This window comes from Scatophagus argus, chromosome 17 (genome assembly GCF_020382885.2).
Source record: "Scatophagus argus isolate fScaArg1 chromosome 17, fScaArg1.pri, whole genome shotgun sequence".
In the NCBI taxonomy this organism is placed as follows: Eukaryota; Metazoa; Chordata; class Actinopteri; family Scatophagidae; genus Scatophagus; species Scatophagus argus.
The window spans coordinates 19,733,219-19,759,779 of record NC_058509.1 but is presented as its reverse complement, the minus strand read 5'-3'; the positions used below and the strand labels follow the sequence as shown (position 1 = coordinate 19,759,779).

At 39.2% G+C, this 26,561-nt stretch overlaps 1 protein-coding gene across 1 annotated transcript in view; it reads right to left on the bottom strand.

The window, feature by feature from the left end:
* LOC124074780 (retinoic acid receptor beta-like) overlaps positions 1-26,561 on the bottom strand; it is a 73,053-nt gene that overhangs the window by 36,895 nt on the left and 9,597 nt on the right. The window contains exons 2-3 of the mRNA XM_046418043.1: positions 20,970-21,118; positions 1,627-1,768 (exon numbers count right to left, since the gene is read on the bottom strand). Of these exons, the coding sequence (XP_046273999.1) occupies positions 1,627-1,768; positions 20,970-21,118 (291 nt within the window). The remainder of the gene's footprint in view (positions 1-1,626; positions 1,769-20,969; positions 21,119-26,561) is intronic.

The window sequence follows — 26,561 nt, the reverse complement described above, 5'->3', positions numbered from 1 at the left end:
AGGAACATGAGGGCATTGACGGCAGCAAGTCACTTGCTTTCCTAAATACAGACTGTCTGAAAATTCTTGCGTCATATGCAAAAACAACATATTTCATTGTGGAATCAGACCGTGCATCCTTTTTTGATCTTTACATGATTTCTGAGATCTCACTGGGTGAATGTTCAACAAAACTTTGTGAATCATGATATTTCTTCTCACTGGCTGAAATACCAGTCCCTGTAGAGAACAAGATCTCTTACACTAGTGTAACAACCATTCCATTCCATTGCAACGGCTCTAACTCAGATGACTGATCATTTCCACATAATTTGTTAACAATAAATCCATTTAAATGATAATCGAGTGCAACTGTTGAGCAAATATAATCTTATCTGACAGATACAATGCTGTTCATTGATATTAAACGGGAACTTTTCATACTTTTTGCTTCCTTCTGTATTCTATCAGATAATATGCAGAGTACTCCATGTTTATTAATCTGTCTTGTATTTATTTCTAAAGTCAAAAGTGCCCTGCAGATTTTAATGTAAACAAACTTTTGTTTATATTCAGCAATACTAGCTGAAATGCAAATGTGTTGAATACATTTCCTTCCTTGTGAGATATTTATGCTTTTTCTTAAATATCTGAAACATGTATTGTTTTCATCCATGCTTACTACCAAGCTTACTACCAGCCTTTGCTGACATGTTGTTGTGTTTCTTGGCACATTAACACTACTTGTTAATCACTGGAATGATGTGACAGCTTTGGCAGAAATGTTTTTCCTCGTCTAACGTACAGAGAGAAGCTCCTGTGGCTAAATAAAACAGATCAGACAACAAGTTGATTTTTTCGCCCACCTGTGTTCCTAAATTTTACAGGCGAGCTGCATCACTGCAGTGTACTCAGTAGTACATACTACACCACTGAATATCTCTTCAAGTTTGCCAGCAGCCTTTCATTAGCACTGACAATGCACCTCCTTACTCTGACAGCATGATAAGATGGTTTTGATAAATTGCTCTAATCTGGATTTTTTGGATCAGTGTAGAGTTTTGTTTTTATTTTTTAATAGGTGGTGGTGGTGGTGTGTCAAAAATGTGTGTGTTTTGGTGAGTTGTCAAATAACATCTCACCTTCCAATATCAGTTTTGATTCCACAACACTTTTGAGCCAAGTGTGTAGATTATTAATGGATTTTCTGCCACTGGAGAGAAGACAAGTTGAGCAACAGAAATGAGTGTCAATTTCTTCCCATCTATAGTCACCTATACACACACCTCAACTATCAACTGTAGTAAAGAAGACTTTTGTGTGCTACAACAGACCAAGCAGTATAAGTAATCATTGTGACAGACTAACCTGACTGATAGAATAACCAAGTGTAGCCGATTTTGCAAAAGTAAAAGTAAAAAATTTCCAAATTAAGGTATTGATTGTTAACTTCCGTATCATTGGTACTCACATACCCACTTCTACCCGCACGTGATATTTTGTATTGGTATACCAAATTCAATGATATAATTTTCCTGGTGTGAAAGCCTCTGAAACATCAGAGATCAGTGCTTAGTCAACCCCTCCATGACAACATTCAATAGAATTCCATGTCAGCACATTTTGTACATAGCTTGTGAAACTCACATTCTTTGGACATTCCCACTCCAAAGCACTTCTGAAGGCGGCAGTACTGACAGCGGTTCCTCGTCACCTTGTTGATAATGCAGTTTTTGTCCCGGTGACATGTGTACACCATGTTCTTCTGGATGCTTCGACGGAAAAAACCCTGAGGAGACAGACACACACAGAGTGGGGTGTTTCATGAAAAGAAGACGTTAACCTTATCTTGCTTCTAATCTTCCGTAGTCATCTATTTTCTAAAACACACAGCTGCTTCATTGAAATTCTCCTGCCGCTTGATATAATAATGTCACGTCAGTCGGTACAACAATGAGCTAGAGGTTTTATCTTTTCATTGCCATTAAGGCAAAGGAGTGTCGGCCTGTCCCTGCTGGGACTCTGTGGAGCTTCAAATGCTGGGTTTAAGCTGAGAAACAGACTATTGTTGGGAACAGAGAGTGAAGAACCTCATGGTATCAAACAGCCAGACTGCTGGTGCAGTATGGAAGAATACCTGTGGGCAGGGAGCACCACAACTGAACTTGATAAGGTGACATTGAGCTTCAGTGGAAGACCAAAGCCATTTTTCTTTCAAAAGAATGTTTTCATTGTAATTCAGTGGTGCAGCAGATAAGTAACAAATAGATAAAAGTGCAACAAACATGTCGCTTCACCGCACTTGTGAGAGTTGGAGAGCTCTGTGTTGAGAGGAGGGATCATTACAGGTTGAGGCAGGGATTCACACCAAGCTTGGAAGCTCAAGTTTTAACTCCTAGTTTGCAAAATATGACAAGACCTATAACAGAGAATTGAAGGCCTTTGAATTTCACAAATGTTCAGTTTCGTTTATGATGTTTACTACAAGCATACCCACGGTATACTCAAGGTTGTGCACAAGGTCAGCTCACAGATCAAATGAGGCCCCCGCAGGACACGAGTTAACACAGGTCTTATTGATGAAATGTGTTTGGTAATACAGTAGCTTGATAGTGAGACTAAATTACCATTTCATTTGCAACTTCAATTAAAAAATGAAATATTATCCCGTGTCCCTGTTTTGTTATATATATGGAAAAAAATCTTTTTACATCAAAATCTTCTATCTTGCTTTTTTCTATCAAAAATTTTTTATTGTTGTTATTATTGACTCAACCTGAACTTCAAGCATGCCCCAGTGATAAAGCTATGGCCACTTGAGCAGTTCTACAGATAAACAAGCCCTACCATCTTGCTTGAAGCAGCTCTTGCAAACAGGCATGCTGAGAAATACAAATATTCAATACAAATAAATAACTGTTTGCAATATTTGTAAATATGTTGTTATCAGTGAACTTTTGAGTATGGTGTATGCATCATTTCTAAACATTTTTTTTGTGTGTGTATCTTATACTACTAGACACATTTTAGTAGCTTATTGTCACATGTTTAAATTAGCGTGACGCTGGGCTGAATTTTTGAACAATGAAGACAATGTGAATTCACCTTGAAAGTCTTGGTACTCAGAACCAGAGGCTGAGCCTAACTACAACAGCTACATTTGCTGTTGAACAAACTCACAGAGAGAGAAAAGCATCTATAGGACATGAACTTATTCACAGATTTTTCCCCTTGATAATAATTTCCCATTGCTCTGGTTTCTTTTGCAATGACTGTTCATCATCCAGGCTCTTTTGCACGTGTTTGCAGGCGTTTTTTGCCTGAGGAGCTTCGTCCAGGAAGGGGGGGTTGGGGGTGTTAAAATTCCATTTACCGTAGCTGCCTCTGACGGATGGGACCTTGCCTTTTCATTAGCGAAGCAGGATGCATGATGGGTAACAGATTAGATCACAGGACTGAAACGGCTGACTCTGTAGCCCATCTTGCCTCGGCCTCGAGCATCTGTCAACTTCTGGACCGCCCCCTCAGTAGTGCAGGCACTAACCAAAAGCAGCCAATCGTGTCTCAGACTTGATGACATGTGACTGGTCCGAGGTCACCTCCCCTCAGTTGGTATTATTCATTTTCGTAATAGAGGCCTTTATCCTGGCTGATGTAAGCTGAGTGTGTATGTAGACATTACCTGTGGGGTCTGATGGATGACCATGGAAGCGGTCTGTGTCGCCATCAGCTGCCATATAAGTGTGTTCAGGTTGGGTGCAGAGCCCAAGGCTACTCAGGTACTTATGTCATTCAAAGCTGAGAGCATACAGGTCACTTAGCCTTGGAAATCTGTGTGTGTGATAAGTGCTGTACAGTGTGCTGGGTGTTGTACTGGGAGCTGGAGCTGCCGTGTGTTGTGTACTAACTGCACACTGTTTTCCAAGACGGATTTGCATTTTGGGAGCTTCAGCTATTTGTGGAAGGTTTGGTGGCAGTTCAAGGATTGAGCAGCAATGCTCCTCAGTTAAAGCTGACCCACACATTATGGATGGATTATATTAAAGGAATAGTTCACTCAGAAATGAAAATTCAGATGTGGGTGCACAAGTTTGAACACTGCTTTTAGTTTGGCAACTACAGTGAATATTTTTGGCCTTAAAAAAAGATGTAAATAATCATTTCAAATCAGTTCGGGATCTTGAGGCTTCCCGAGATTTGGATTACACTGGATGAGCTGTATGGAGGTCTTTGTTTGTTTGTTTGTTTATTTGTTAAACAAGTCCCTGGTTTCTTCAGTTGTTTGTTTTATTTTTTTTTTTCTGTGAAGTTCCAGAAATGTTTTGTTGGGCTACTAAACTAATCTATGTTGTACCCTGCTCTGTCAGAGTACAGACTGCCTCAGAAAAGCAAAGTGGTCTGCATGCAGTTGAGAGATAAAAGTAAATTGTACAAATATATATGTGTATTAAACTGTGTTCACTTATTTTCTGCTTAGCAACTGAGCTAGGGAATTTTGTTGACAGTTCAAACAAGGTTTGTAGCCAAGGGGTCTGGAATAAAGAAGTCTATCATAATAGCTTGCACTCTGCTCTGCTAGAATATAAACTACTTCACAAAAGCACCATGACTGGCAGTCTGCGGTAAATATATTTTACAAATATCTCTTTAACATACAGTGGTAAGTTGTCCTTACAACAACCGAGCTGGGGAAGGTTTATTGAGTGACCATGGCCTGAGCTGCAAGGCTCTTCATTTAACTTTCTTCATCTACATTATATTTTCCATTATTCAAAGCTCTTTTTTTAAGAGGGAAAAGCATTTTTCAAGGTTGTCCTCAATAAAATGTACAACAAATAAATGTTAATACAGTACATGTGTATGCATACACAGTACAGTAGAGATCCAAAGTCATGAGGCCATGTCCCAGCTAGCCTCTGATCCCGTAGGTTCAGTGCAGTCTCCCATTCAGGATTTCTCTCACTCACCTCCCTGAGGAAGTGTGTATTATTTCTGGACTCTACTTTGTATATTTTAAGACAAATCTGGATCTCTCATTCACTGTATCAGTTGCTATTAGAATGACACTGCAGTTTAAACCGGTTTTAGCAATGAATCCTAAAAACACTACAGCTCCAATGAAAATTCACTGGTGTGGCAGCGTAGCTACTTAGATCCTTCCAACTTGGCCTTGTGCGCATCATTAAAAGAGAACTCTGCTCTCTGTCACATTGCCAGCCACACTGCTCTGTTTGTCCTAAGACTGCCTTGTCACAAGACGAGTCATCGCTGTCTAAAAAGCATGTAAAGCATGTGTACTGTATGCAGGGTCTAATTGTGTGTACAAAGCGTGTGCAGAAGAGGCTGCTTGTGTAACGTTGTGTATCTCCAGTGATTATTTTAAACAACAGTAGGGAACAGATGCCGCGACTCGGAGCACTTCGTCTCGACAGGCCTCAGGGGCAACACTAGTGTCTGACAGTGATGCTCACACAATCATCACCGAGTCTCACACAATCATCACATCTGCTCTTTTGCCTTGATTTGTTTTTTCTGTACCTCTCGCTTCTTTTGCTCATCTTTTCTCTTTTCTCCTTTTCTGTCTCTTCTGCCTCCCTCCTCTCATTTTATTCCACTCTGCTGCCATGCGACAATGGGAATGTTGACCCAGTACTGGTGACTGCTCTGATATTTGCCAGCACATGTCCTCCAGGTTTATTCATTTGAAGCTTATAAATGTGCAACCAAAGGACACCCTTGAGCTGAGTGTTGTACAAAGGTGTTTACCCAGGTAGAGTGCGGTCGGGGGAGGGGAGGGTGCTGCTGGGCTAAATAAATGATAGGTTCAGCTGTGAGGACATGGTGAAAAAAATAAATCACAAGGATGCAGGGCGTGGGGGGGCAAAATAACATCAGTTCAATTATTATCAGTTCTTTGAAGTATTTTAGTATTTGTGTATCAACACTGCTGAATGACTTTTGTGCCCAGACTGAATTTCCTCTCAACAGGAATTGAATTTAAGATGTTTCAACCTGTCCTGCCTTAATTATGAAAGTAAATAGGAATGGAAAACAATCATATATTAAAAATAGATAGATATATTCATGCTTATGTGAAATCAAATTTAGAGACACGTCATAATTAAACAGCACTGTATCCACCATACATTCAGTTCATTTGTGGAAGATGGCAAAAACAGGACAGTCAGCGAAGCTGAAGTTGTTCCACTCAAAGCCATAAGACAATTTCATTCCATGTAAAACATGCTTATTTGTTTATTTTATTCTAATATTTTCTCCACCTCATTCATACCAGTGAAGATAAGCTAATGAAACACCTCTCTGTGAAATGCAATAAAGTTCAACATTCCATGAACTTCATCCTCCAGTGATAAATACGCTTGAATTAACACCTGCCTAAAACAATTTCAACAAAAACTGAACACTATACAATTCACGAGGATAAGATTCATGGCTGGACTTTGTATTAGATTGCATTATTTTTAACTTGATGTACCCAATAAACTGGAAAGTGAGAGTACATATATCTTATGTTCTGCCGTGAGTGTTTAATCAAGTCATTAAAGGAGCAAGCATGCTTCCTGGCTCTTGAAAAGGAGTTTGCCTGGCTGTTTATTTACGTTAACGCTTTGGAAGTAGAACACATAAAGAGAACAGTACATCTTATAAGCAACTGTATGCTACGGAACTTTTCCTTGTTCACTGTCCACTAGAGTGACACACACAGGAAACTTCAACTGTCATTTGTCTGAGCCTTAAAAATATAAATGTTACAATTCACTCTAAGGATTAATTAGGTTAAAACTGAGAAACAATTCCTTAGGGTTTTGGAAAGATCTGAGTTTGGTTTATACAAACACTTAGTTAAGGTTAGGAAAATGTAATTAAAATCACTTCTTTGTTAAGTTAAAGGGACCTTCATCATCACTGTAGCGATAAACACAGCTGAGGTTAGGAAACAACTGCGGCCACATTTAAAAGACCACAACACTGACTGTCAGTTGGAAGTAGATAATGAACAGTGAATTCCCATGTCAAAGTCTGTTTTGTTTAAAATATTGCGCTTCAACATTTCATATCGCTAGAACAAGAGCTTTGTTTTAGCTTTCTTTACATTTAAGCAAAGGCTTTCAAAGGGTTTCATGACCTTAGGGAGCTGAAAAATGGTTTCAGTGAATGAAGCACTGACTAAAGTAGAGATATGGTCGATTATATGTGCAATATGACGACATACACCGTGACATGATTGCCAGAGAATTTGTAAAGAATTTTTTACTTTGATGTACATGGGTATAGGCTCCAGCTCCCCCGCGACCCTGACGGATAAGCGGTATAGAAAATGGATGGATGGATGGATGTACAAGGGTCCTGGAAAATGACCCACCCCACTCTCCAGATCCTAATCCTCAGGACACTCCAGAAAAAGCTTGATCTATGGAAGACCCACCTCACAGCCCACAGGCCCCAAAACAGCCACAACATTCAAAATTATTTTTTTTTTCTGATAGGTGTAATTGGTTTAAATGTTTTGGCTGATCTGTGTATTTAGTATATCCCAAAATAATTTTTTATTGCGCAATAGAAGATTCACCCAGCGCTAGTAAATTAACATGAGCACTAAATTATAAATGTTTTTAAAATGTGTCACTACAAGGTCCATAAGATGTACTAACTTATCAGAGGTCATTTAAAAAGCATCTTTACTTTATTAAAATGACATCAGATGACGCTTCTCAGAGCTCTGAGGTCTTTATGACCAAAACTGACAATATAAATAAAACATACAATATCATACTTATGTGCTATACTTTCCATTACTGTATATCATAGTATTTCACTAAATATCTAGAATATAAACACTACTTTCTTGAAAGTTAATTGTGTTTGTTTATACTACTACAATGCTCTTGGTACCAGCACTCTCTCCTTGCTATACTGTAGATAAGGCCAGGGTGAGCTGTAATGTCAGGGCATCAAGGGACACGGGCCCAGCCACCTGGGAGATGAGGCCACTTCCCCCTGGACTGATAAACTGCACCTTAACCGAGATCATTATCCAACATCTTGTTATCTTAATGGGCCAGGGATAGGGTGTCAGGCGACGGTCCTACCGTCTTAGGCCTTCTCATTTACAGATTAAAAAACGAAAGTGCCGCCCATTAATTATTTAGTTACAATCCAACCCCTTGTCCACCTGGCCTCTTCCTCTTTACTCTCTCTCTCTCTCTCTCTAGGTCTCTCTCTCTCTCTCTCTGTATGTTCCTGCCATCAACTGGCTGTCCAGCTCTTTGGACTCTGCCGTGGCGTTTTGTGTTGCCTGAACATTCGGTACCGCCAAGGGAAGAGAGGCAGAGAGGCGGATTAGCTTTCGCTCTTAATCGTGTCGACATCTTATCACTGCTGTGGAAAGTAGACAGGACACTGGAGACCCCTGGGGGGGGCGGTGTCCAGAAAAATGAGGAGGAGAGATAGAGTGAAGAGTTAGTGAGAGGGTGGAGTGATATTTATCCAGTTTATCCAGTCCAGGCTATTACTTTCAGCAGTTCACTGGAAAGACGGGACATAGTTCAGGAATTGGACTGGCAGAACAAGTATGGGCAAAAAGACAAGTTAGGCTATGACGAGTAAAGCAGACAAGACCAGGTCACTGACTGCTGTCCTATGAAAACTTCATAAGCCCATACTCCAGTATTTGTGATTTTCCTGTCAGAGCTACACTACAAAAGTCTAAAAAACATCACTAAAAAACAAAAGGAAGATTTTTACCATGTGTAAGTATGGTAAAAACAAAGCAACTTGTGACCCCTTGTCACTGCTTGCATACATCTAAACATCTAAAAACTGAACACAGTTTTATGCAGCAGAAATGTATTTTTCAGTTTTTCTATCCTGTTAATAATCTCACAGTGCCTCAAATTAAATTAAGGAGCTCTTATGTAGCAACCCGCAGGTTAGGAACCAGTGTGTTATTCTCTCTGTGGATACAACATTATTCAATATTTTTATTATTCATCATTGATATTATAAGGCAAGTAACACACTGACATATCACTGTATTTATTGTATTTTATTGAAAAGGTAAAAGAAGTATATGAAGAATTTAGGGCTTAGATTTTGGTATGGCAAGGTCATATTATAGGACACTCGCCACCTGTGGAAGTATCAATAACAATACAGGATGCACACCACCTAGATGAATGGGCTTAAAGCAACAAACAAGCCACAATAACTTTCCCTGGGTTTGCTATATTTTCACATACAAAAACAAAAAATTTTGCCCTTAGAATATTTTGAGAGATGTTATAATCACATAAAAATTATACATATAATGGCTTTAAAATGAGAGATTAAAATATACACTACACTACACTCAGTCGGGTCACTCAAGGCCCGAAACATGTTGCTGCAGACTGCCAACTATCAAATACAAATCAATACAAACTAATCAAATATGCAAATATTTATATTAACAATAGAATAAACTAAAACTGTCAACACTCTGTGTGTGTAGAAATGACAAATAAATGACGTGACTGAAAATAAAGCCACTGCCCCAGACTAACTGATTAAACATGCTTCTGAATCAATTTTTCATTCATAGCACTACAATAACACCGTCTTATTTTTTGTTTCCAGAGAGTTGGTTTTGCTTTAATGGAGGGACTGCAGGTTCAGTCTGCTGCTTTGGAAAAAAAAACATTTTGCCGTATTGATGGCAGAAACTGAACGACAGGACAGCAAGAAACCCAGACTGCACAAAGACCTGTATTGTTACTGTGGCAAATGTGAAACCTTGACAGATAAGGCACAAATACAGCAACAGTTAACAGCTACAACACGGAAAACAAGAGACATCTCTCTCAGACCCCCACTCTTCTCTTCTGTTCTTCCTCCCCTACACACCACTCCCCCGAAACCCAATCAGTGCTTATCTGTCCATCCGAGCACCTGAAGTATACAGATTGACCAGGAGATACAGTGGAGAATGAAAGGCGAATACGGGGAAAGCAGAGAGAGAGCAAAGAAAGAAGAAGAGAAAAAGAGGAGGAGGAAAAAGGAGAGACGGCCTGTGAGAGGCCCGAACAGAGGAGCAGTGTGACAAACCCAACCTGCTCTGAATAGCTGCAGAGACAGAGAACCGGAGACTGAGCGAGAGGCATAAAAAGACAACAGAGCAGAGAATGAGGAGGTTTCAGATCACCCAGTCCTCCACAGACGCCCCACTGTGGCCCTATTCTTCAGGTTGCCGCTCACCATTCAGTGCTCGTCTTTCGGCCCTGGACCTGGCGGAGGCCCCTGGAGTGATCAGAAGCCATCTTTAAGCTCTCGAGAACTCCATTCTGTTCACTTACACATTACAACACAGCACACGGAGCCAGACTTTATGCTCACCTGTCTGGACCCACAGTAACAGTGTCACAATGGTGTGTTTGCCAAGCCTAACTTTTTCAAGGGGTTATGTTCATGAGTTGGCTAAGTACAAGTTAGATTTACATGTGTATTATAGTGAGTGAGCTGGACATTTCCCAGGTGTTGTTTTTTTTTTTTTTTTCACAACCACTGAGCTGAAGTTAACCGTTTTTATAGATGTGGCTTAGGGCGTGTGCGCCATCACTTATTAAAAAGAATTGTGAAAAATTTTAAACTAATAAATACAACTCCTCAAATCACCTAATATAAATGAAATTACCAAATTCAGAGAAGTAGCTTGCAGGTGCAGTCAAGCAATTTTACACAGAATTTTTACTCAGGTGCGGGCTTGAAAGTGGTGTAATTTTGTTAATGACAACTGTGAGTAACAATATTTGTCTGCCTTTTATCCGTGATTAAGGCAAGATGTTGACGAGCTAAAATTAGTGGTGAAATATCAGACATGCAATTTTCCCCAGACTGTGCTTCTAGTCTGTCTTTCAAAATTTAACAATGCCTCCCTGTCACTAGCTAACGTGGGCAAACTGATGTGATGCGTGTGTCTCACAGGTCCTCGCCATGAGTGGAGATGACATCATTACAATTACTGGGAGCTCCTGGTCGGTATTCCCATTTACTAAACACACCAGTAGCCATCTTTGTCGGTCCCCGCACCCAGATCTGCTCTGTTCTTTTGCTTTGTTTAATTTTTTTGTGTGAGCACAGTGACAACATACATCTCACATGAACCTTTTCATCCATCCAGTTTCAGTTAATGTAAATCAGAACTTTTTCAATACTTGAACTTATGTTGTTATTGGTTCTCCCTTGCAAGCCCGGTCCTGCTCAAGGTTTCTTTCTGTTAAAAGGCAGTTTTTCCTTGCCACTGTCTGCTTGCTCGGGGGTTCAGGCTCTGGGTCTCTGTAAAGCATCTAGAGATAAATAAATTGAATTGAATTGAATTGAATTAAAAAGTGGGGTGAAACTGAAAAATCAATAATAATAACTCACTGAAATTTTTATTCGTGCAGCTTTACTTCTCAGTCACAGAAGAATTTTTAACTGAATATTGTGACCAAACTCATGTCTTATCAATTTCAAAGGAATTTCCACAATCAGTGAATTGTCTCCCAAGAGTTAAGTAAATAAAAAGTTCAGAATGGTAAAGTTGATGATTTGTGCTGTTACAAGACTGCATCACATCTTGGCACTCCTAAATTTTGAACAAAAAGAACTGTAGAGTACCATATAAAGGAAGCCCACCCCAGCCACATCCTGTTCACTCTGCTGCTGTGTGACAAGTGATACAGAAGTATCTGCTGCTGTACCATCAGAGTACAGAGCAGCTTCAGTTTGAGTGAGACACCTGAACTCGTCTCCACAATGAAGAATTAGTTTTTCTTGTATAGAATATAGGGACCACAAGAACCTTGCTCAGCCAGAATAAAAACTTTGACCCTAACCCTACTAATTTTCCCATGCTCCTTTTTCATGAGTGGGAACTAGCTTGTCATAGATTTATCAGCATTGACACATATTTCTGCTGACAGACAAGAAGAAATCACAACACAGAAACACCAAAGCTATTTCTGAAGTAATTTAGAAACTGTATAAATCAGACTATAACATCAGTCTGATTACCATCAGCGTGGACCCAGGAGTCAGCATCTGGTGTCATTTTATCCTATAAGAGTTTAAGCTCCTTGACCAGTTCCAACCTGAGGGCCAACATTAATCTTGACACATACGCACAAACATAAAAAGATTAATACAGTAATTGCAACCAGTGTGTTTGGAGAAGATTCCATAATGAAAACTGAAAGAGGAAAGCCTTGAATGAGGTCATGTTTGAACACTAACTTCTCACATTGTACAAGACATCCTAATTCCTATGGAGAGAACTTGACATTTTTAATACTGATGCCATTATCCTTTAAAACATATGTTGTTCAAAAATTGAGACAAAAAAATGGGACTATGCAGGGTTTTTATTTTCTTTATAACCCACATACCTGAGCAACATTATACACAGGAGCTGGCTGTTGGCTAGTTCACTAAGTATAAGTGTGGTTGCTTCCTCTGTGTTTTGTTTTTTAAGGTTAGGAAAGTGAGACAACACAGGTTTTGTTTATATCTTGGTTTTGATTAGCCCACAAATATAAGATATAACACAGGCAATCCTGGGTTGATAGGAAGTTATATTTGTTATATTTGTTTCTGTGATTTGGCTCAGCTCTCTCAATTGTGTCAGTTTTTGCTTGCTTTAATCATTGGATTAAAAATACAATTATTTGACAATTAACCTATTATGTAATATGCACCTGAAGAATCGTTGTGTTGATCATTTAGTGCCCTTTTCACAGTTTTAACAACAACTTGAAAAGGGCTAAGAAGAGACTAATTTAATATTGAAAGCAATCTGAGAATTAAGGATACTGATCTAAAATTCAGATTTTGGAAAGAAATTTGGGAGAGAATGCTAATTAGTGTTATCTCAAAATGTTGAACTGATCTTTCAACAAAATGGACCAGCTTTTGGTGGCTCAGTGAGGAAAGAATATTCCTGTTCTCAGTACTCTGTTTCTCCCAACAAACTCTAGAGACTAAAGTTTCTCATGTAAAGTTTTAACATATCCCTGGTTTACAGAAACATACAGTGCCAACAGTCATTCTGACGACTGGCAATCTGTTCCACCACAGACAGTACTTCACTTTCCCGGCTGTTGGAACACTCACTCAACCACACATTCCCGATGCACTCACAGTGGATGGCACTGGATGTTTCGTCTTCTTGGTATGTGGCAGTTTATCTCACACACACACACACACATAAATAAGCAAGATTTGGTGGAGAAAAGGCTGCACGTAGTAAGACTAAAGGCTGCTGGAAAATTTAGGAAATGCTATATCAGAGCACAGATCAGATATCTCTAGAGTAAGGAAAATGGGATGGGATGGAGTGGTTTTATTGGTACCAGTCATGGCTTTTGCCAATGGAAATCTAAAAAATGTTTAACAAACTGAACTGCTTGGTGGGAACATGGCTAAACATGGGAACACACGGGATATAGACACAACACACACAAAAATAAAGTCTCTCCTATTAAGGGGACATCTACTGATGACTGAAAAAGACAAAAGGCAGTATCACCAATTGAGCAGCAGATTGCACTGCAGGGAGAGGAGAAAGATGTCATGGCATAACAGTCACACCTCTGTGGCGCTGACCCTCTCTGTTTGATTTTTCTCTCTCTATTAGCACTTGCGCTTCTTTTATGTTGTACAACGTTGACAAATCACATTATGGAGAGTGCGTTATCTCCAGGGGGAGCTGTATAGATTATGGTGACAGGCAGAACGCAGGCAGAGAAAAGGCTCGGCAGATCCATGTCCTCTTTTCGCTCTCGATCTCTTCAGTAAACTGTCAGCTCAACTGGGCTCTTCATCACCACACTCGTGCAACAGCAGCAGACAGCAGGGAGTAAATAAAGATTTGAAAAGCACATGGTAGGAGAAGGCTTATGAGATGTGAGAAGGCCAAGCACTGCTATGTTTGTAGGCAGAGGTGTAGTGGGAAATAAACTGGATGTTATTTAAATTACAACAAAATACTAAATACAGAATTTCACTGCTAATTAAACCTATATACAGTACTATCTGTACTAAATATATAGAAGTCGTAGCAAAAATGCGAGTGTAAATCTCAAAATCAAAGAGTGTGTGTGAGATCATATGCGAAATGTGTCAGTTAATGTGAATGTTTCTCTCTCACATTAAGGTTAGCCTTTAGTTTGAAAATAATGTTGTCTTTTATGACTTATTTCCATGTGAAATCACAGCATCATTTGGAATTTTTGAAATTGTAGTTTTTTTTGCATTTGAAAATGCAAAGTTAACAGATGACATTATCACAACTGGTATCCACAGAGGCAGAAATATTGTGTTACCAGATTTATAAATTCCTGCATAATGCATTGTTACTCCTAAGAGGTTTTATTTTTAGTCCTGTTTTTGTGCTTATCTGTTAGTCTGCAGGATATCAGAAAAACCAGGATGCAAAATACCGACAACAAAACTGCATCATCAAAATTTTAACACTACATGATTATTCTTTCCATATTGAGTGAACGAATTTTAAAAATCTATTAAAACATTATTTTTTATGTTTTAAAAGATGGGTTCACTTTTGCAAACACATACCCTGTCCGCAGTTATCTCTGTATTAGTCATAGACCTGAGTTGATAATAAAACGGCCTACAACCTGGTCTGTTGCTGGTTTCACAGAGCAGATGAAAAGTCAGTCTTAAGTTAGGTGTTTAAGTTTATCCGTTGCACATAACTGTCTCTGTCTTGACAATTTTTAGTAGCACTCAGTTTCTATAAATTCTGGGTAAATTAAGCCTTCATTCAAACTAAAAACATAGCTGATGAAATGTAATCTGAGACTTCTGAGATTTGTTTGTTTGTTAAGTGTTTGTTAAGTGGGATTTGTCCTCCCATAAGAATTCCTCTCTCGAAATCAGAGCCATTTCCACCCAATACAACTGTATAAGCATTTGCTGAAAATTCATGGACATAACGGACCTCCATGAAGTTGCCATAGTGCTAGAATGTAGTTGGGCTCTTGGAAAGATAGATGTTGAAGGACTGGTTCAGCATTTGAGACATGAACTCATTTGCTTTTTCCAAAAGGTTTGATGAGAAGATCAATACCACTCTCATCTCTCCGTGTGAGGAGCTTGAGTCATCAGGCGATTAGCCTGTCTTAGCAAAAAGACTACTGCTTTTAAGCTTTCTTTTTGTGCACAGGTTAAAAAAAACAAGAGACATGTAGGTGGGTGTATCTTTAACTAAGAAACAGGCTATCTATTCCCCGTTTCCAGCTTTCATGTTAAGTTAGGCTAACCATGTCCTGACTCCAGCTCCATACTTAACATACAGTGACTGATGTCAGCCTTGTTGTCTCACTCCCAGTGAATGAAAAGATGTGTATTTCCCATAATCCTGAGCTATTCCTTTAATGCACATAAATAAAAATGTTGATATATCAATGTCTGTGGACTAAAATATAAAGTGAAATTCCATCTTCTTCCATTCTTCATTCTCTTTGCCACATTATCTATTTAACACTCACAAATCCACAGACACTCTATCCAATTTAAAGCAACTGTGATTGTGACACTTTACAATGCTGTTTTCAATGTGGATGGTGGAACAAGCATTATTTGGTATATGCCAGTTATTCACGCCTTTCCTGGGAATAATGAACCATTGTCTCAACAAGATGATTTTTTAGGAATCAGATTTGCAGGTGAATCTAGGTCAGTTCATTCATCCATACATCCCTGCCTGCAGTGTGTTTGAGGTGGAAAAACAGAAAGCAGAAAGGGCTGTGGGTTCAGATGGAGGATTGTTCCTTTACCAGTGTGAGCATTCTGAATTGTGTTTTATTCAAAGAGGTTATGGTCTCCCGCTTGTCAAACCAGTTCCATCAAACTAATCCTGCCGTGTCAACGCCTCAGGACCCAACAACTAAAAGAGAGAGGGGGAAGGGGTGTTCATGGCTCACAGTTTTGTCCTCTTCCCTAAAGGCCTGTCAGTGCTGACAACGCGTACAGATTCAAGCCCTCTTTCTTTTATGGACATTTCAGGGCTTATGCAAATAATGCTAAGCTGTAATTTTCTAAAATGTTCTGCATCTATTTTATCCCTTCACCTTTATTTCAGTGATATCTAGTCCTACAGATAGCACTGTGCTTTTGTTTTGTTTTTTGTTGAGGTTTTAAGATATCTGTCTTTATACTTTCAGCAAGTTGGCAACAATGGAACTCCATGCACAGAATGCGTCGTTTTTTTTTTAAATGTTATAATATTGCATATGACGTTTGTGTTTTGTTTTTCTTCTGACATATTAAGAATGACAAACTAATCAAAATTTTCATCCTTCATAGTGTTTTTAACTGTGATTCCACTGAACTGCATTTGTCTTTGTACATAAAAGATTACAATTAAGCGACCTACTACTTTAGAAACATGGACGTGCACCATGGCGAGAAAGGAGACCTGCTTCCACTGTAGATATAAATAGTTCATTCTACGGTAACAAAAGCATGAAAATTCTTCCATCTTTCACATGGTCACACACTAAAACGTTCATCCAAAACATAATTTCAACATCTACTGTCTTGTAGCTCTGTTTTTGGTCTCCACCAGCTGACAAGGTTCATGAGATCTACGAGAGTCAACTAAATTTATAAAGCTGGGGGGTTGTAAAGCCAAAACAATTAACCTAACAAGGCTAGAAAAGTCTGTAGAAACGTACACGTTTAAGAGACAGTCAATGTTGAAAGTTTAAACCTTTCAACGGAACTTGAACAACTTTCAACTTTATCAGAACAAGAACTTTTTGGGATATATACACAAAGTTTGACATTCAAACCACTAGGCCAAATATAACTGTATAGATACCACAGTGCTACTTACATTCAACTTTTCATTCATTCATTCTGAAAGTCAATTAGAGAAAGTCACAGAAACGATGCGAAGGAAGTGTAGGGGTGACCGGATGTGAAAGGCTGCCTTGACTTTGGAAGGTTTTTTGACTTTGGTCAAATGAAACCATCATCTGTTGCATATGCATGTGCTTCTGGAGGCCCATATGCCTGCACCCTGTTTTAACAATTCAAATCAGCACTGTCCGCACAGCAGATCTGCAGAGGTTGGCAAAACGCTATCTCAGTCATGCCAGAAACATTGCTGAAAGTGCCACCACTATCTACTCTATTATATACTGTTGTTTCGTGATTAATAAATAAAAAACAAAACCAATAATTATCAACCATTTTAACAATTAATTAACTTTTATTTAACATCTAAAAATACCAGACATTTACACAACAGCCAAACCAGTACCTTGAAACTGAGGCTGCTAAATGGAATTCAGCCCTGTTCTTTTTATTATTTACAGCTGCACTTTACCTCCTGGATAGTCTACTGAATGCCAAGGTCTCTTCAGCCAGGAATTATACAGACTGTTTGTTTAATGATAGGTCAGCTGATCTAAAGGGATAGTAAATGGAAGAACCAGACTGTTGAGGAAATAGTTTTATTTCATTAATAATTGTAAATAACTGATAAAATACTCTGTGATTTAAGGAAATGTTCATGGAAACAAGGATAACAGTGTCAGCAGCAGCCCTGATGTTATTCTTCTTTACTCATGAAGTTGAAAAAGTATTGCATGTGTAGAATCTGAATCAGGTATCTTTTTTTTTTCTTTAATTCTTCTTCATAAACCAAATGACTTATCTTTCCTTCCTCTTTTCTTAGGTTCCCTTCCAAGTGCAATATAGTCAATATAGCTGGGCACAGTCAAGATTATCCCTTCACTGACGAATTAGGCTTTAGATTATATTTATTAATATCTTAGATATAGTCTTTATTCCTCCCTCATCCTCCACATATGTGACTCTTGAGGCAGTACACATACACTATGTAGACAAAAGTACTGGGGCACCTGACCATTACACCAACAGGGACTTTAATGACATTGTATTCTAAACACATAGACGGCTCTGCAGCTATAACAGCTTCCACTCTTCTGGGAAGGCTTCCCACAAAACATTGGAGTATTTCTGTGTGAATTTTTGCCCATACATGCAGTAGAGCAATAGTGAGATCAGGGACTTCACTGGAAGGGGCCAGTCCAACAAAAAACAGCCGTATTCAGACACACAGGGGTTTTGTCTATATTGTGTATACAGGGGGGAAGGATACATCCCATCATTAAATGTGCTCAAAATGTCTATATAATGTAGAAAAAATAATTTAAAAATCCTCATAATCATTATTAAATGTAATTGGAATCATAGCTAATCTAATCTCAAACTGACATTAATATTACTACCAATTGTAGTAATAGATTTGATCAGAGGAGAGGAGAAGTAAGGATAGGGGGAAAATGAGAGCAGAGCAGAGCAAACTCCCCTGCTACTCACACAAGTTAACATCTAATTTAAAGAAAAAAAAAATAAAAACAAGTTGCTAGATTTTGGGCACAATATCTTGAACTTGCCTTTCTATAGTAATGCATACATTTCTGCTTTTTTTATGATTACTTTTATGGATGTACTTTATTCATCAATTATCTTTCTGACATTACATCTTTACATACAAGAAAAGGTAAAAAAAGAAAAGAAGAAAGAGGCATATAACTATTAGACATTAATGTTTTTAATGTTTTTTGTTTTTTTTTTCAAAAAAGTTCTTTTTAATTTGAAATTTGAAAAGGCAATAGGATATTTTCTGTTTCATAATTGTCCATTATTGAGTTGAGATGCTGTGCATCATTTGTGATCAGGAAAGTGAGTAGCAAAGTTGAACAAAAGTAAAAAGTACCCCCTTTTCACTGTATAATACACCATATGTACTGTCTGCCATTTAATTTGAGTGAATTCAGAGTGTGAAATCTATGCCCTACAAGTGAATGATATATATATATAAAAAAACACAGCTGGATTACAACTACAATTCTGGGAAAGCATTAATCCAAAATTCTTATTAATGAATCAGTGTTTCTGCAAGGGCTGAGGAAAATCTGTCTGTCTGGACACTCAGTGAAAATGTATTTGAATGTGCGTGTGTTTATGTGTCTATAAGAAGTGCTTCACACTTGTATTGACATAACTACAAGGCGTGCACACACATACACTGTCGTCGAGTCCATTTGTGGTTTTAATTGGCACATTCACTGGGCAGTAAAAGGCTCTTCTGGCTGGCTAAAAGCCTACAGCTGTACAGCATGCTTGGTTGCATCTATCCAATAGAAGGGGCTTGCCCCTCGCAACAGAGACAACAATGCCTTCGCCACGGAGAGAGAAATACAACACAGGAAAAAAAAAAAAGAAGCTATAATCCGCTGCTTAATCCTCTTGAGTCAGGATGCTACAAAAATCAGGGCCATTCTGCCATGAATTGAACTATTTTTATATCAGTGCTCTGCAGAGTGAGGGGATGGATGGGATGAAGCACTCCGACAGTGATTTCGCTTGATTCACCGTCTGCATCTGTCATCAGGGAAGCACAATTTGCACTCAAGGTGCTCAGTGCCATAACCATATGATCAGGTGATGTCATGATGACTCTTCATTTATCTGTCAGCCTAAACAAAACAGTTCAGCGCACAATACACTATTCAATTTCTGAACAGTGCAGACAAATTCCATCATTTTATACGATGAGGCTTATATTGGCATACAAACGGCATGGGAATCCTCGGGGAACTTAGTTTGACCCAGAGCAGAGTGAGTGAGCCGATCACCACCTCCCTCTGTGCCAAAAACTCCAAAGGATTCCTGGCATACCACTGCTTCAATTACAGAGGCAGGGAGGAGCAGGCATCACACCGCAGTCTGGCTGCATGGGAGAAAATGCAGGAATTATACAGGCTGTTTGCAAGAAATACATATGCAGTACTCAAGAGGGTATTACTGTAATCCTTTACTGGTCCCACTAAGTAATGTAACATTACTTTCTAATTTTACATTCTCATTTAGTTATGCTTTTAAAGGTACAGTGTACCTAACTGCCTATTCACTTTATTGAATATGGTTTATATGGTATATCTGTGTGCATGTGGGGTGTGTGAGCGGTTGCCTAGCAACAGCTGCTGTGAGAGAGAGAAGACAGACAAGTGCTGGCAGGGCAGATGTTGGGAGGAATTTCTAAAAGTAGAACATCTGAGAATGACACTGAGAGGAGGCACTGTTGTGTCTTAAAGGAACAGTTCACCCAAATTACAAACGACATATCGTCTTCCTTATCCCTAGTGGTTTTTAGTTTTGGTTTTAGCATATTTGTACAGATTTTCTGTAGCTAATGCAACTGAGACAAAACGAATTTGATTTGTGGTGCGCAAACCATTTGAATATTTGTGTAGATTCTTCTGTTTTTATTTAGATTTTACACAGAGTCTCAACTTTCATTCATTATAAATTGGAATCTTTTTCTTTGTCATCTGATTCATTTAAGACTCACAGTCACATAACTGTAAAGCTGTTTTTGAAATTAACTCAGAGATTTGACATCATTACTCTGTATTAGAACCTGATAATGATTAATCATCCAGTGTTTATCACTGCTATTTTTACATAAACATAAGAAAACATAAGAAACATTGATACTTTTTTTTGGCCTTTTCAAAGGGATATTTTACAAGTAAAAACTCCTGGATCTTTCAGGGTGATAAACTTTGCGGTTATGCTTGCAGTCTGTTTTATACAATAAGAACGTTGGACGGAGCCTATTCCATTGTTCCATTTATACATTAAAAAGAAAGTTAAATTTATTAACAAAAAAGCTTCAGTGGTCAGAAATTTCCAAGACAAAAAGAGAAACTTCAGAGCGAGTCGAATCTTGATTGCTTTTAAAAGTTCAAAGAAACCTTGAAGGAAATAAAGCTTGATTTCACTAAGTAACTACACTCTAGGCTAATCGGAGCCAGTGGTGTCAAAACCTCTTCAGCATTTCATAATTACTCTGAGTGAAAATGCCCTAGTCTGAGGGGGCGCGGTACTCCTACCTTGCAGCCCTCACAAGCACTGACACCATAGTGGTATCCAGAGGACTTGTCCTGGCAGACGAAGCAGGGCTTGTAGACTCTGGGAGGGGGTGGCGGGGATGGCGGGCTGGGGACAAGCTCCTCAGAACTGGTGCTCTGTGTCTCAATGGCTGTGGGGAACGCAGACAAAAGGAGAAAGAAGATGAAGAGGCTTGTGTTCAAATGACTGAATGATTCATTTAGACATTTAGAACTAGAAAAAGACATACACATACACAAACTGCTTCATTAGAGTTGTTATCTCTGAGTTTTATGGACCCAGACACAGGATGGTTAACAGTCATCAGTTAACTCAGGCTAAATTCCAAAAGGGGAACTCCACCTATTTTCTAGATCAAAGTCAGTTTTTAGGTTTGACTGGGGTTAACTGGATTGTGATTAATCAGAAGATGATCATTTCTACCGTAGATATGTCCTCTTTTCCTGTTTCCAGCACAATCTGATCCGTGCTGGAATCTGACTATCAAAATCCAATCAGTTCATGTTTTAGTCCAAGTGGATGGTAAATTTGAAGAAATTCATTCAAAACATTCCTGTGATTTTGCATTCACAAGAATGGGATAGATGTAAGCGACCTTTAACCTTCGACCGCCAAAATCTAATAAGTTCATGAGATATTGTGTTCATAATAATGGGACAGACAGTTTTAGGTACATATGGACATATGGAAGGATGGGCAGACAACCCAATAACATTTTAGTTATAAGGTATTTGTGATTTAGTTATTTAGTTATTAGTTTAGTAAGACTTGCTAGTAGTCCTACTGTCAGCAAACACACAATGGATTTCCATGACAATTGGTAATTGAACTTTCTTCTGGGATCAGTTGTAATAACTTTGATTTATGACCAAATACCTGCAAAGCTAATGACATTTAAACAAAATGTGTTAATCTGCAAAAGCCACTAACATGAAAGTACATGGTAAATATAACATGTTTAGCATTAGCACGTTGTCATTGCCAGTGAGTGCATGTTAGAATGATGATTCATTGATTTAAATTATTGTTCTATTAACTTTAACTTGAGTGGAAGTAAATCTTGTAAATGCACAACTGTTTCAGTTTACACTTAGTGTTTCTCACCAAAACCTTCTGAAATCATTTCCTTCCTCATAAAACATTCACAAAGCAGATTATTTCAACAACTGGCATCGTTTACATTCATTATCACTTCTTCACTGCCTTTGTTGCTTTGTCTCTTAATGTTACGGCCACCACTTGTCGATGGAATAGCGTGAAACCTGTGGGCGGACTGTGTGTATGTGTGTCCCTTTGGCACTGGCACAAGGGCAGCAGTGGCTTAGGGTTGGAGAAGCGGCTTATGATTGGAGGGTCGTCGTTTCGATTCCCCCACCGGATGGGCAGGGTGAAGTGATTAATAAGAAAATGCCACCACCACCCCGTTAGCTGGCTGATGTGCCCTTGTGCCCTTGAGCAAAGCACGTAACCCAGGCACCTGACAGTGGCAGCTCCTGGTTAAATGCAGAGGAAAAATTCAGCGTCTGTATGTAAATATATATATATATATACTGCCAATAAAGCTGATTCTTCTGCAAACAAAATAGGAACCCATTTATACAAAAACTGCACCATAGCTCTACATTTGTAAACTGCTGGGTACTTTTAAGTCAGCCAGTTAAGTGGTAAATGGTAAATAAACTTGCTTTTATGTAGTTCAATTCTAGTCTGCCAACGACTAAATGCACTTTGAGTATGCCACATTCACCCATTCACACAAATATTCACACACTGATGGCAGGAATGGCCATGCAAAGTGCCAACGTGCCTATCAGAAGCAATACAGCACTTTCTATCCAAAGCACCCCATGATATTTCTACGCTCAGCCATTCACACACAGATGGAAGAGCCATCCGGAGCAATTTAGGGTTCAGTTTTTCATCCAAAGACACTTCCACAAGTGGAGCCTGGGATCCAACCACCGATTACGGGGAGGTCCACTCCACCTCCTGAGCCACAGCTACCCCAGTTAAATGATATATCTCTAAGATCCACGTGAGATTGTATATCAGGTGAGATTTGGCTTCAAACTCTACTGAACTGTTTCACCGCATAGGACAGGAAAAATACACTGTTACTGTGGCAGAAACCAAGCCAAGGCTCTCTGAACGAGACACATGAAAGAAAAAAAATTCCAAACTTTGGTTGGTTAAAACCAGTGTCCAACCAGAAAGCAGACAGGAGCCATTAAACATTTGTGTTTCTAAGTGGTGTGCTCTTGATTTGCAGACACAAAGGCCCAAACAGTAGCCTCTTTTGAGACAGAGGTAAGCAATCATAACACACTTAGCATACTGCAGTGAAAATGTACCAGACTTTGAACCTGCGTAGAGACCAAATCACTCTCCACATGAACATAACCTTTCTGTATAGAAAATGGAGAACAGTCTCTCCAGCATTGCTGCTGATTAGATTACTTTCTTCCGTACTTCATCAGAGTAAACTCAATTACTGATGGTAAGGGACAAGCTCTTATAATTACTGGACCCTCATCCTCGCATGGAATTCCCTGGCGGTTTAATCTAATCTTCCATTACATTCACCCCGTGTGACTTTTTGCGCATGTTGAATTTGCAGCTTTGCATTCGGCATCTTCAGTGGCTTGAGGGAAGACTTAACTCGTCTGCAGTACATACAGGCCTGTACGTTAGGATAAAAGTTACCTCTGTAATAAGGGATGAGGAAGTGAGATGACCCTCAAGGTTAATTAGAATGAGATGATTTATAAATCTATCGATTCTCACTCTTATCTGGTTTGAGGAGCAGTTTGGACAGCAAGGAAAAGTCTCTGTGACTCTTTATGAAACAGTGACAGCATCGACTACTTAAAAGTTCTGCAGAATCTTTAGACTTGCATAAAGCTGACATAATGGTGCTGCATAGGGATTTAGAAAAGTTTTCTGGTCTGAATTTCAAGTGGCATTCATCTGAGAGTAAACAACTTCTTTAAGGGAAGTTTTTTCTCCCTTCTTCAAACAACTGCAGTGCAACCTGGTTTCATTGATGAGGACAGACTGGCAGATATTTGTTTTTGTTGAAGTCAGGTCATCTCATTGCTCCAAATGGTTTCCCTCTTTTGCTGGCAGAGAGCAGTCAGAAGCAGCTTGCACATAAAGCAGATGTATGGTGAGACACCACACTGGAGGAAAGCCAGTGGTCTGAGCCATCTAATGGGGAAGAAATGGGGAACATACTGTAGATGCTACTGCATTTTGTGCATCTATGCAGGCATATAACTAATATAGTGTACAAGTGGGTACAAGTGTACTCCAGCTGGGCTGGAGTTTCAGTACTGATTCCAAAACACTTTTTTCAAACCCTTTCAATTGAATAGAAACGTGTTTGTTCATACAACCAAGTTCCCTATTCACACTTTTCATTTCAAGTGTCTCATCCACATAAAATCCAGATGCAATTTCATTCATGTGACAGTTGGCCTCACACTGTGTGTCTCAGTTGGACAGATCTCAACTCTGATTACAGTGTGTGTTGGTTTTCCTGGGCTACATGTAAATCAGGCTCGGCTCTGCTGCAGATGGGCTGTAGCAGGAGAGCATAAAGAAATTTCAGTATCACTTCAGAGCTCTCATCATCACAAGGATACAATGTTAGTATTGTGGTGCGGCTATTTCCGCACAACACAGGTCTAGCTTCTGTTTGGGTTGACTTAAGGATTTCATATGTCTTGACGGGACAGATGCATTTTCTTCACATCAGGCTGGGATGCATCTCAGACCCAGTTTGAGCAACCAGGTTTCAGTCTGCCTCCTCAGTACCTGATAAAAGAATTTGTAAGCTAGACTACAAATCTTACCAGATATTCAGTGTTTTAAGAGTTTCATCTTTCTATGCATCGAAAACAATCTCCTGCTTTCAGAGTAAAATATTGCAGTACTCTGACTTTAACCAACTCTATCTATGGCCAAATTTCATATTATACAACGCTTCTATGGAACTTTTGAGTATGTTACATACACTATTTATTGTGAGACATACATTAAACCTGTCCTTGCATGTCAACACACCAGCAGTCCAAAATTTAAAAAACTGTCAAAGAGAAAAATTCTTCAATTTTTGTTTAATAAACTATTTGAATGAATATCCAGATTATTTTGTTAGCTTTTATTTAATCTGAACGCTTTCAATAATAAAGTCTCCAAGTGTTTGGTTTGTCTTTTCTGAACTGTTGTTGAAACCAAAGCCATAACCATAACATTATCAATATAATTATACAGCATTATTAATTTTCATTTCTGCCCCTAAATCCTGGTGCTGGACCTTCAGTTCCCAAATCTCTGATCTCATAATTCATTCTGCATTTGTTTGCTCAAATAAAAGAAGCGGTCCATCTCTTTATAGCACAGCACGTCCCGTATCAAACATTTAAAAAGTGAAACAAGGTGTTCACCAGAGAAGAGGATGTATGACTAGTGATGCACACAAACAATCCAATATTGTTATCCTTTCCTAGGTGGCGCAACACTTAAACATACATCTCGAGGAAAAATACTTTTGATATGCCCCACGGAGCATTTGTGATGGCTGGGTAGTCCCACATTGAAGAGGTAGCGCTAACAATTCAGCACCGCTGCCTATTTGAAACTCATGGCTATGTCTGGGAGGAAGCGTGACCACCTGCAGACAGATGGGACACATAAATGTGGATTCATTACACTCCTCAGTGTGTGTGTGTGTGTCTGTGTGTGCAGGAGGGGGTGGTCAATGGACACCTGTATGGTGGTGCATCGGCCCTATCAGGTGCAGGGGAGCCTTTTTCCATTTTCTGGGTGATTAAACTTTGAGTCGACTTCCCTGCATGTTAACATACACAGAAAGCTCCATTTGAGAAATAGAGGCTGATGACAGACAAGTGCACACCAAGAGTCTGGCTTAAGAGCAGGCAGAGAAAAATCTGTGGCTGCTGAACCCTTAGCCTCTGGCTGAACTCGCCACTGGGGTCAAACAGGAAAGCACACACTCCCTGCTGGAGGCTGCAGGCAGAATGAGGGGAAAGACTGGAGAAAACAGCTCCTATGATTGGCCAATCCACTGGGACTGAGCCTCCTGACGAGCTTGATGATATACAGGGCCGATTCTGACTTTTAGTAAGTATCAGTATGAGGGATGAGCTCCGAAATATCCACAGCTGATGAAACTAAATTGAAAGACTTTGCTCTGAAATTTGTTTCGACTGATAAGATGAAGACACAACCTGATAATCTCATCATGTCTTCAGTCAACTGGTGTGACTTTATCAGATCAGGTCAATCATGTGCCATTACTAATGACATTCACCACAATGTCAACATTCACTTAGTGAGGCAATGCTCCTTTCAAGAGGAGAAATAATACTTCCTCTTACAAATGAAAAGTTCAGTCAGTTCAGTTCAGTTTAACTCTTTAGGGGTGTTGCTGCTGAAGACTTACTTGGTCTGGTATGGGTAGTCGCTTATTGTGGCTATTGTGGCGGCACAGTGGTGCAGTGGTTAGCAGTGTCGCCTCATAGCAAGAGGGTTCCAGGTTCGAATCCCGG